General features: G+C 40.4%; 1 protein-coding gene across 7 annotated transcripts in view; it reads left to right on the top strand.

Annotated features, from left to right (window-relative positions):
- Positions 1-12,613, top strand: part of TRAPPC9 (trafficking protein particle complex subunit 9) — an 840,301-nt gene that overhangs the window by 273,969 nt on the left and 553,719 nt on the right. For all 7 annotated transcript variants that reach the window (XM_050940629.1, XM_050940628.1, XM_050940630.1 and 4 more), the window contains exon 18: positions 11,529-11,671. In XM_050940629.1, the coding sequence (XP_050796586.1) occupies positions 11,529-11,671 (143 nt within the window). The remainder of the gene's footprint in view (positions 1-11,528; positions 11,672-12,613) is intronic.

The following is a 12,613-nucleotide window of genomic DNA, read 5'->3' as shown; positions in this document are numbered from 1 at the left end:
TACTTTGATTTCTCTGCAACATATTATAACCTGAGATATGTAATGATAAGGATTTCCAGAAACAGGCAGAGAGAAAATAATTGTGTTAAAGAATTAAGTTCCACTTTCTGTGGAAGCTGTCCTGGTGAACAAAACATTTCAAGAGAATTACTGTGATAAATATGATTTTCTTTCGTGTTCTGTGGTTTATCACTAAAACATTTCTGCCCCATGTAATGAAGTCTTGATATTTCGAGTGTCAAGTGGTCAGATGACAATTTCAAATTAGGGCATTGGTTTGCTTTATTTATTTTTTGGATTGGTTAGTTAGGAGGAAAAGCCATGGAGGGAACACTCAATAGTGATTGAATTTCACTGATTGACTGATATTTTCAGAGTAAATTCACCCACCAAGCTGTGTGGTTCCTTGGTGTAAAGTATAGGAGAACCAGACATTTATCTTATTGCAGATTTCGAACTGGTTCTGTTTGATTCCATGGAAAATGAATAGCTGCTAGGATTATTTAAGACCTGAAATCTAAATTTTCATGCTCTGAGTATGGATCTCCTATATTTTAGATAAGTTGATATTTTTTGGTTTTCATTGAGATATGAACCACCTCTACCATCTCTAGTTTTACATGCTGATTGTTTAATTTGGGATTAATCTGGAAATCATCTAAAATCCAATGCTTGATATTAAGGGCTTTGTACAATTGCCAAGGAAAGAAATTTGATTTAATCAATACCTTCTGAACTCCAACTCTTCCAGTAAATGTGTCTTTTTGGGGAAGGTGATAGAATGCAAATGTGTAGGTAGAATGCTAGAAGTATAGAAAATTTTATTCTATTGCTCCCTCCAAGAGGATCCCCATTCTTTGTGTTGTCCTCTCTCTTTAATGAATCACTTATATTCTTCTTTGAGTAGTGTCCCTATGGCAACCCTCCTCAGTTCCTTCTCAACCACCCCGGCTAGAGACAGAGCTAGAGCTGTCCACTCATGGAACGTTAACTGTTAAAATTGCTTATTTTAGCTTCTTTTGAAGTTTTTTCCTGTCGTTACTTCGTTTACATTTCATTTTGTCTATTGCCTAAAAAAAATATAGGAAAAGAAGAAAAGAAAAAGTCGGTCTTCTATTGACCCCCTGTGGCTTCAAAAAGTGCCTCAGTTGCAAGGAATCTATCCCAGTGACTGATGGACACTTGCAGTGCGTTCACTGCTTGGCAGAGAAACACATTCCATAGAACTGTAGCTTGTTTCAACAACTGAAGCCTAGATCCAGGAAGGACAGAGAACTGAGCCTCAAACTCATAGTCATGGAGTCAGCCCTTCAGCCATTGGAGTCCTGGCAGGAGCTCTCACCGCAATCCTCCACTTCAAAGTGAGGTGAGCTCAGAGAAACGCCTGCGAGCCACTCATGTAAGGCCTCTAAGAAAAGGTCCTTGAGTCCCCATAGTGAGCCCCAATTGAGCTGGAAACTCACTGGCTTGGTCAGTATCACCGACAGTCTCTACTGGTACCAACGCCTTCTGTACCGCCAGATTTCTGGTGCACAATGGATCTTTTGGTCACTGATGCACCGGACTCTGCTCAGAATGGGTAACCTCCAACAAATGAGTGCTCAAGATCATCCAAGTTGACTACTCCATCCATTTCTCCTCTCTCTTCCCTCCCAAACGCCCTTCCCTGTCCCTCTTCAGGGCCCTGTTTCGTGAGAGCCTGCTACTGTCAGGAGATAAACCATGACCTCAGCGTAGAAACCATAGAGCCAGTGCCCCCACATCTCATCAGCAAAGGCTTCTGCTCTCGTTACTTCCTGACACCAAAGAAAAAAGGAGGTTAGAGATTCATACTAGACTTCAGAGCACTAAACAAGTTTATCGAAGCTCAGAAGTTCAAGATGATCGCATTTATCAATGATCAATCCAGAGTTGGAAAAAAGAGACTGACTCTTGGCCCTCGACTTCCATGATGCATATTTTCACATCATGATCGTACTGAGCCAGACGTCATCTCAGGTTTATGCTAGGTCAAGACCACTATCAATTCAGAGTACTCCATTTTGGCCTCTCATTGGCTCCCAGAGTATTCTCCAAGGTCCTCAACTTCCATGATGCATATTTTCACATCATGATCGTACTGAGCCACAGACGTCATCTCAGGTTTATGCTAGGTCAGGACCACTATCAATTCAGAGTACTCCATTTTGGCCTCTCATTGGCTCCCAGAGTATTCTCCAAGGTCCTCACAGTAGTGGCAGCCCACTTACAATCGCAAGGCATTATGGACAACTGCCTTCTTGGGGCAAGGGCCTTCGCAGAGGCCCAGCGAGTCACTTAAACTACACTGGATCTGTTTCAGAATTTGGTCCTATAGATCAACAAACAAAAATTGACATTAACACTGGTACAGAGGCTAGAATTCATAGGAGCTAACTCCATTCAGGCAAAGGTGCTCCTCCCCCATCACAGATTTCTCAGTCTCCTCTTGCTAATAGACAGGACAATCCAGCCCCAAATTTCGGCCAAACATTACCTCCAGCTCCTGGGGAATATGGCCATAGGTGCATCGGTGGTTGCTCAAGCCAGACTACAGATGAGATGCCTCCAAGCATGGTGTGGTTTGGTTTAGAGGTTGAACAGAGAGAGTATAAACAAAGTACTGTTGATGTGTACCAGGGTCAAGCAATCCTGGGACTGATGAAAAGACTCAATAAATGTCTGTTGGGGAACTCTTGTTTATTCAGTCTTCTCCATCTCTACTCCTGACCACCCTTGCATTCCTCATAGGATGGGGTACACATTTCAGTTGTGGCACAATACAAGACTTATGGTCTTCAGCAGAGACATAACTCCACATCAACCTGCTTGAACTCAGAGCTGTCAGAAATGCTTATCAAAGACACACATGTAAGGATCATAGGTAGACAATGTGGCCTGGACGTACTATATAAACCATCAGAGAGGTTCCAGATCTCATTCCCTGTATGTAGAAGCACTAAAATTATGGAACTATTGCATCTCCAAGAATACCTTAATATCAGCGGCCTACTTACAAGTAATATACAACACAATGAACAGTCTTAGCCGCAAATTCTAACACAACTACTAATGGGAGATAGATTTGGTAGTACTCCACAACATATTTCAACAATGGGGGACACCGATAATAGACCTATTTGCTAATTACTAGAACAGGAAATGTCCTTTAGTACTGCTTCAGAGAAGGGATTGGATGACATTCCATGAAAGAGGCTTTCCTCCTTCCATGGGACAAGGGCCTTCTTTAAGCCTTTCCCCTATTGCCTCTGTTACTAAAGGTCCTGTTGAAAGCTGAAGGAGCAAACGTCATACAGATTGCTCCCACCTGGCCCAGACAGGCCCTTACCTATCATAGCTGGCACTATGACCACTGATCACTATTCCAATCACTCCTTACCTTCTGTCACAGAATGAGAGACACTCTCCATCCCAGCCTATGGATTCTGCAGCTCAGAGCCTGGCTCCTTCATAGTTCCAGCACAGAGAGACATCTTACTCTGAGGAGGTCCAGAAGGTGTTATTGCATAGTAGGAATGGAGCTACTTGCCATACCTATCTACAGAAATGGAAGAGATTCCAGATCTGGTGGGATACCTACTACATCCACCTTACCTGTGATTCTAGACTACTTATTGACTCTTAAAAAGTTGTGACACTCTATCAGTTCGCTGAAGGTTCATCTAGCAGCAGTTGGAGCCTTCCATCAGCAGGTAGGAGGATACTCAATCTTCTTCCATTCGACTACAAAGAAGTTTCTCAAAGGCATAGCAAAATCTCTTTCTACAACCCAGACCTCCCACTCTTCAATGGGGTCTCAGCCTAGTATTAAAAGGTCTGACTAGAACACCATTTGAACCCAGGCCCACTTGTTCATAACTCATCTTTCCATGAAGATGGCATTCCTCATTGCCATCAACTCTGCAATGAAGAGTGGGGAAATAGCAGCTTTGATGGTGCATCCCCCTTTTACTATGTTCTTCCTTGACAAAGTCATGCTTAGACCACGTCCAAAGTTCACTCCCAAAGTGACTTCCGTGTTCTATATAAATCAGTGTATTCAGCTTCCAGCCATTTATTCCAAAGGATAATAGGGAAGTCATCTTCCATACATTCAATGTGAGGAGAGCCTTGGTTCTTCAAGATGTTTATTCCTATGGGTGCTTCATGGACCCCCCCCATGTCCCTCCCCACTTAGGAGTTCTAATAGTTGACTGGAGTAGAGAAGGAACTGAGGAGGGATTGCTCACGTGTGCTGGCTAGCCTCATGGCAGGTGAGGAGCAGTGCATGCATGGGCTGGATGGACTGCTCCCAAAGTTCTCTGAATAGCACTACAGAGATGCAGACACACCCATAGTAGAGCACCCATAGAGAGACACATCTTGAAGAACCATGGTTATTGCACAAGGTGAGTTAACTTCTTGTCTTACCTAATCTTCCCTGTAGTACATGTGAGGCAGTTGTATTTTTAATGTGGTTGCCACAGGACGGTGATACAAATGTATGAGCTTTTAAAATGTCATCCTAAAACATTTCTCTCCTCTTTCCCTTTGGTGAAAAAATACCGAATAGTTCCCACTCCCAGGTAAAAAGAATTGGAGTACTTGTGGCACCTTAGAAACTAACACATATATTTGAGCTTAAGCTTTCGTGGGCTACAGCCCACTTCATCAGATGCATAGAACATGGAACATATAGTAAGAAGATAGATATACATACAGAGAACATAAAAAGGTGAAAGTTGTCATAATGACTCTAAGAGGCAAATTAATTAAGATGAGCTATTATCAGCAGGAGAAAAAAAAACTTTTGTAGTGATAATCAATATGGCCCATTTCAGACAGTTGACAAGAAGGTGTGAGAATACTTAACATGGGGAAATATTCAATTTGTGTAATGACCCATCCACTGCCAGTCTCTATTCAAGCCCAAGTTAATAATATCTAGTTTGCAAATTAATTCTAGTTCAGCAGTTTCTCACTGGAGTCTGTTTTTGAAGCTTTTCTGTTGCAAAATTGTCACCTTTAAGTCTGTTACTGAGTGACCAGAGAGGTGGAAGTGTTCTCCTACTGGTTTTTGAATGTTGTGATTCCTGATGTCAGTTTTGTGTCCATTTATTTTTTTGCGTAGAGACTGTCCGGTTTGGCCAATGTACATGGCAGAGGGGCATTGCTGGCATATATCACATTGGTAGATGTGCAGGTGAATGAGCCCCTGATGGCGTGGCTGATGTGATTAGGTCGTATGAGGGTGTGACTTGAATAGATATGTGGACAGAGCTGGCATCGGGCTTTGTTGCAGGGATAGGTTCTTGGGTTAGTGTTTTTATTGTGTATTTGCTGGTGAGTATTTGCATCAGGTTGGAGGGCTGTCTGTAAGCGAGGAGTGATCTGTGTCCCAAGATTTGTGAGAGTGAGGGATTGTCTTTCAGGATAGACAGTAGATCGTTGATGATGCGCTGGAGAGGTTTTAGCTGGGGGCTGAAGATGACGGACGGCTAGTGGTGTTGTGTTATTTTCTTCGTTGGGCCTGTCCTGTAGTAGGTGACTTCTTGGTACTCTTCTGGCTGTGTCAATCTGTTTTTTCACTTCAGCAGGTGAGTATTGTAGTTTTTAAGAATGCTTGATAGAGATCTTATAGGTGTTTGTCTCTGCCTGAGGGATTGGAGCAAATACGGTTGTATCTTAGAGCTTGGCTGTAGACAATGGATTGTGGTGTGTCCTGGAGGGAAGGTGGAGGCATGTAGGTAAGTATAGCAGTCAGTAGGTTTCCAGTATAGGGTGGTGTTTATGTGACCATCCTTATTAGCACAGTGGTGTCAAGGAAATAGACCGCTTGTGTGGATTGGTCCAGGCTGAGGTGGTTGGTGGGATGGAAATTATTGAAATCATGGTGAAATTCCTCAAGGGCTTCTTTTCCATAGGTCCAGATGAAGTAATCAATGTAGTGCAAGTAGAGTAGGGGCGTTAGGGGACAACAGCTAAGGAAGAGTTGTTCTAGGTCAGCCATAAAAATGCTGGCATACTGTGGGACCATGCCGGTATCCATAGCAGTGCCACTGACTTGAAGGTATATTTTGTCCTCAAATGTGAAATAGTTGTGGGTGAGGACAATTTCTCACTTAAATCTGAGTGTGCATGTTGCATCTTATAAAGCTCGCAGGACTAAGTTCCAAACCTGGTTCTGACACTAATTTCTTCTGTGACTTGAGAAAATTGCATATGTGCCCTATTTCAAATTCTGATGTCAGGTACATCAGTGTAAATTCTGAGTAATTTCACTCAAATTTCGCCATCTGTACACAGGGGATACTATAACTTATCTCACCACTTAGAGGGGTATTGTGAAGCTTAGTTAATGTTAGCGAAGTTCTTCATGGATTAAAAGAACTATACAAATACTGCTTACTGTCATTACTTTGAAGAGCTTCAGGAATCTGAATTTATTTTAGATCAATACATTTCAAATACTTAAATAAAATGAATTAAAATTGTGACCTAAGGTGCAGAATCTGGGTAAGTAGCTTTTTTGATCTGCCAGGAAAAAAACAAATAAGCTATACATATATGTTATAAGGTATTTCTTCATGATCACTCATTTCTGTAAATTCACAGAAAACTAAATTAAAAGATTCTAAGTTGATTTACACATAATCTGGTGGTAGCTGGTGTACATGTCCCATTGAAAAAGAAGCTCCTACACTATTGAACTGGTATAGCAATAACAGTCCCATGCAAGATAATGGAGTGGTTCATATGGTACTTGAGTAATATGGAATTAAAGGAAGGTAATATAATTAATGCCAGTCAGCCTGGGTTTATGGAAAGTCTGTCAAACTACCATGATATCTTTTTTTATGAGATTACCAGTTTGAATGATAAAGGCAATAAGGTTGATGTAATATAATTAGACTTCCGTTAGTTGTTTGACTTAGTATTAACATAACATTTTGATTAAAAAAATTGAATGTGGTGGTGTAGTCATGTCTGTCCCAGTATATCAGAGACAAGATTGGTAAGGTAATATCTTTTATTGATCAGCTTCCGTTGGTGTTCTCTCTCACCAACAGAAGTTGGTCCAATACAAAATATTACCTCATCCGTCTATCTCTCTAATTTATTTAATGTGTGCCATGTTAATTTTATTAAAGGCTGGCTAATTGATAGGTCTCAAAATGTAATTGTAAATGAGGAAGCATCATTAAACAATGGATGTGTTTCCAGCAGAGTTCTGCAGAGATCAGTTCTTGGCCATATGCTATTTAACATTTTTATTAATGACTTGGAAGAAAACATCTGATAAAGTTTGCAGATGACCTACAAATTGGGAGAGTGATAAATAATGAAGAGGACAGGTCAATGATAGAGTGGTCTGGATTGCTTGGTAAACTGTGTGCAAGTAAACAATATATGTTTTAATATGGCTAAACGTAAATGTATCCATGTAGGAATAAAGAATGTAGGCCATACTTACAGGATGGGGGACTCTATCATTGGAAGCAGTGACTCTGTTAAAGATTTTGGGGTCATTGTGGATAGTCAGCTGAACATGCCCTCACCCATGTGACTCTGTGGCCAAAAGGCTAATTGGATGAATAAACAGGGAATCTCAAGGAGGAGTAAAGAGGTTAGTTTACTTCTGTATTTGTCATTAGTGCGGCTGCTATTGGATTACTATGTCCAATTCTGGTGTCAACAGTTCAAGAAGGACTTTGATAAATTAGAGATGGTTCACAGAAGAGCCACAAGAATTATTAAAGGGTTGGAAAACATGCCTTAGAGTGATAGAGTCAATGGCTCAGTCTATTTAGCTTAACAAAGAGAAGGTTAAGGGGTGACTTGATTACAGTAGTTAAGTACCTACATAAGGAATAAATATTTAATAATGGGCTCTAGAACTCAAGTTAATTTCTTTCCCACTTGTTTATCATCAGTGGTAAGGATTCTGCAGGCAAAATTATCATCTCGGTGACGCTTGTGCAACCTCATCGCTTACTGTAGGCTTGGAATGATTAAATTAATAGATGCTTGGTAAGTGATTCTATTGATCTCAAGATGAATAGAATTTGCACCTCAGTCTTGTTTAGTTGTTGTTTTCGCAGGGCTAACCGTTGTAAATAGCTGACAGTGCTTATTATGCTCTTGCAGTAGTAAGACCATACTAAGTTTTGCATCGGAATTTTCTGTTTTACAGGGTGGGTCTCATATTTTAAATCTGAAACATGCTACAGGGAACTTGTACCAAATTTCAGCCACTAATTAATGTGCATGTGGAATAAACTCGTATGAGTTTGAGTGTTTCTGTGGTGTTGGTTTTAAAGGAAATTTGGGGAAACTGAAACACTGGAAAAGCCTGATGTCTTTTCCACACAGCACTGCAGATTTAAAGGCTTCTGCTGCTCCCTGAGCAGTAACATTGTGACATCAGAAATAATCAGCCACTCCTTTCTCATGTCCTCCATTTTGTTTACATCCTTGGGAGAGCACTGATTGCTTACCTGGTAGTCATTGCAATGGCTGCCTTTGAAAACTGGTTTACCACAGACTATCATAACATTATAATGAAGGGTCACAGGAAAAATTGTAATGAGTTTTAAGGAACTCCTGCTGTGCTCCTTGGGGTTTGTGCTGTGTAAGTTACACTGTTTCTTTTCAAAGGGTAATTGTTACTTTCCTCAAAAAGGGTTACATGAAAATAAGATATAAAATTAAAGCTCCTTGTATATTTTTATATACTTACAAATCTGTGGCTTTCTGAATATTTACCTTTTTCAAAAAGCAGGGAATTATAGATCTGAATCCCTACTCAGTTTTCTATTACACAATTTAAAAAGAAGTAATTTAAAGGTTGCAAAAAAAACAAAAACATGTTTTGTTTGAATACAGTTTAGTTAAATTATTTCCAATATGTTGATCAACATGGCACTGAGTGGTGAAACATGGAGCTCCACAGAGATAACAGTAGCAATTAAATATACAGTGAAGATGACAATTGTGTAAATGCTTTATTATTTAAATAGCATATGTATGAAAAAAACATTTTGGATTAAAAACTAAGGTAATTCACACACACAAAAGTTTAATGTTAAGCTTTTTCTCAGGAATAAACAAAATAAAATTTAGGCAATACAAAGTTTTCAGTTACATGATTGCATATTGTTTTTTACACAGGATTCCTTGTTTATTTCATGCACAGGATGGATCTGATCTGGGGATTAATAGGGATGTATAGGGAAGGAGTCTGTTGTCTGTAGGATTCCTGCCTCATTTGTTGCAGAAGTTGGAAGTTTTGTAGTGAATGAGATAGTGGACTGTGGGAAGAGAAAGGATGGTCTTATGGCTAGGAAAGTTGAATGTCACTCATCTGGAGACCTGGATTCTATCTTTGCCTCTTCCATAGAGTTCTTACATGAAACTGGGCAAGTTACACCAAACTTTTCACAGTCATTTCTCAATGTAATTAAAGGCTCTATCATAATGCATATGCACAAGGGACTGAGGTAAGGGTGCATGGGCAATGTTCATGCTTGAATTTCCTAATTTGAGAGTGAGGCTGGTGATGACAAACTTCTCATGGTGTGCTCTGTTACATGCTAAGGCACAACCAGTGTCATCAAATCATCATTCAGATGTTGCTCCACAGGGTCTCAGAGGAAACAATAGTGGAAATAATTACATTTTCATAGCCACTTTAAGAGAACTGTAGGCCCCGCCCTACAAATTTGACAGTTTAACACCGAACTTGAGAATGCGTGACTCTCTAACCTTTTAATCCTTAACATATTTCCTAACTTTTTATGGTTTTCTTTATGGATGAGAGCAGCCTTACTTAATGTTAAATTAAGTTTTTGTTTGTGAATTTTTACCATGAAACTGAATAGATTTTACTTGAATGCACCCAACAAGCAGTTCAGCTTTGAAGGAGCCATTTTAACACTGTTGCTATTCAGAGTTGAATTGCACTTTTAATTTTTAACTTTGAGGGCTCTTTTGGTTCATATGATGAATAAAAAGTACATTTTAAAAAATTACTCCTATTTTCCATTCTCAGTAAAGAGAGCCTTCTAGAGAGCTCAGGTTTTTCCTGTTGTAAGTATTTGAATATACTGAGGGGTTTTCATATATAAATGCTTGTAATATCTGTCTGATTATAGAGGACAATGAAAACCTTATCCCATCAACTTTGTGACAGCATGCCATGAATATTACAGCAATAAAATAAATCATAGAGATCCATGCTTTTCATTGCAGAATTCATAATTAAATACTGAGTTTCTGTCTCAAGTTACGACTTAGTCTTAAGCAGTGCCATCTTTCTGGACTTGATGATTCCAGCTCTGTTGTTTGTTAATTAAGCCATCTGGAAAAGCAGCATAAAATTGTTTGTTGATAGTGGGTCTGCATTTTTTATTTTTGTACTTGCTATTGATCAACTCCTGAAGTGACACATGCTTAGCTTCATTAACTTTCAATGAGAAATTGTTGTAAAAGCGGTAGAAGTAACTGCCTAGAGTGCCCAGTAGTTGCTTCTGTTGATATTGTACATTCTGATTTTGGGATATATTAAGTTGCACTTTTCTGGATGAATTGTGGATGGGTTAATGTGGTACCCAGACACACTTATTGGAGAACAGTGAATTGCTAACTAACATAAATCCTCAGGGAATTTTTTTTCTTAACATCAATAGTTTCCATTCCCTCAATATGACCTGAAAATAAAATAGTATCAGAACACTTCACAATATGAAGTTCCTTCATAACTAGGACATTTTAAGTTACTTCCAGTCTCTGATTGTTCCTGAGTGGTTTCTGAGTAAGCAATAGCACCAAATACTTGCAGATCTTGTAAAATGCTTTGTGGAGTTTGAAGTGGAACCCTCTGAAAAATAATGGCATCTAGCTGGTGTGATGCTGCTTTTTTATTCTTTTTTGTGTTGGTGGTTGAAGTTATACCATATGCCTGTGCTTCTAAACTTTTTTTTGGCAACAGCTGGTTTTCTGTTCTAAGACCTCTATCGCAACCGCCAGTGCCTGGATTTGGAGCCACCAGAGCTCCATTGTAAGTTGGAGGGCACACAGTGGAATGGGAAATATTGTGATGGGAAGTGGTAGAGGCAGGTCATTAAGGAAAAAGTGGGGAGTCTAGTGTAGCACTCACGAAATTCTGAATTAGCACCAATAAAAGCAATATATTAGTGGCTGGGAACTAATATCATAGATATACTCACCATTGTAATATCTGTTAACCAGTAAGATGCTACTGTAAAACGGACTTTAAGAAAGGAAGAGATTTTTGTGTGTAATGTATGCATGACAACTTTGCTTGAAAAGCTACCAGAATTTTTTTGACATGTTACAAATCAATTTTCATGTGTCTATAATAACTTCTATTAAGACTGGTTTAGAAATTTCACCACTGATGTACATTTTCCATGACCTAATTTTATTGAGCAGTTATGATGCACAGAAATGAGCTGTAGTTAATAACTCATTTACCATTATTTTTCCAGACACTGGAAGCCATTCTGATTTTCAAATACTCTGGGGGACCAGGACATGCTGATGGCTATTACAGGAACCTCTCCCTGGGCCTTCATGTGGAAGTGGAGCCATCTGTCTTCTTTACGCATGTCAGTACCCTTCCTGCAACAAGGTGAGTCTTCCAGTCATCCTTGCAACCCAAGATATTCACAGTAACATGCAGACAAAAGCTGCTGAATGGAATTAATAAGATGTATGGAGAGATGTGTGGAACTGCTGGATGTTTTATAAGATACCAACTGTAACTTACCTTTTACTTAAGAAACCTGACTTTATGGATAAACAGTCCATGTGCATTGGAAAATTTCTATAGTTCCTCTTCGAGTGCTTGCTCATATCGATTCCAATTAGGTGAGCGCGCGCTGCGTGCACGTTTGTCGGAAGATTTTTACCCTAGCAACACTCGGTGGGTCAGCTGGATCGCCCCCTAGAGTGGCGCTGCCATGGCGCCGGATATATACCCCTGCCGACCCAACGGCCCTTCAGTTCCTTCTTACCGCCCGTGTTGGTCGTTGGAACAGTGGAGCGCAGCTTAGCTGATCTCCACTTCCCTAGCTACTCGTAGTTCTCTCGTTATTCTTGTGTATATAGTTGAAATTTCTATAGTAGCAGTTAATTCTTATTGGTTTTTATGACATTGTTAGTGTATATAGTTAAGAGGGGTTCGGGGATTAGCCCCTTCCCCACACCCGGTGCCGGGGCCTATGCCCGGTTCACCAGGTTTCAAACCGTGCTTGGCCTGTCACAAGCCAATGCCAACAGGAGATCCCCACAACTCCTGCCTTAAGTGCCTCAGGGAATCCCACCTCGCCGATAAGTGCCGGATCTGCAAGGCCTTCAAGCCGAGGACGAAAAAGGAGCAGGACTTTCGTCTCAAAGAGCTCCTGATGGAGGCAGCTCTTCCTCCTCCGTCCTCAGCACTGAGCGCTGGACAATCCACTGGCAGAAGCGCTTCTTTGGCACCGGATCGCACCGGTACTGCTAAGGCCTGTTGGCACCGACCATCGCCGGCACCGGTATCTGCTCAGCACCGTTCTCTTTCCCCACGGGTGAA

This window comes from Gopherus flavomarginatus, chromosome 2 (genome assembly GCF_025201925.1).
Source record: "Gopherus flavomarginatus isolate rGopFla2 chromosome 2, rGopFla2.mat.asm, whole genome shotgun sequence".
Lineage (NCBI taxonomy): Eukaryota > Metazoa > Chordata > Testudines > Testudinidae > Gopherus > Gopherus flavomarginatus.
This window is presented reverse-complemented; position numbering and strand designations above follow the sequence as displayed.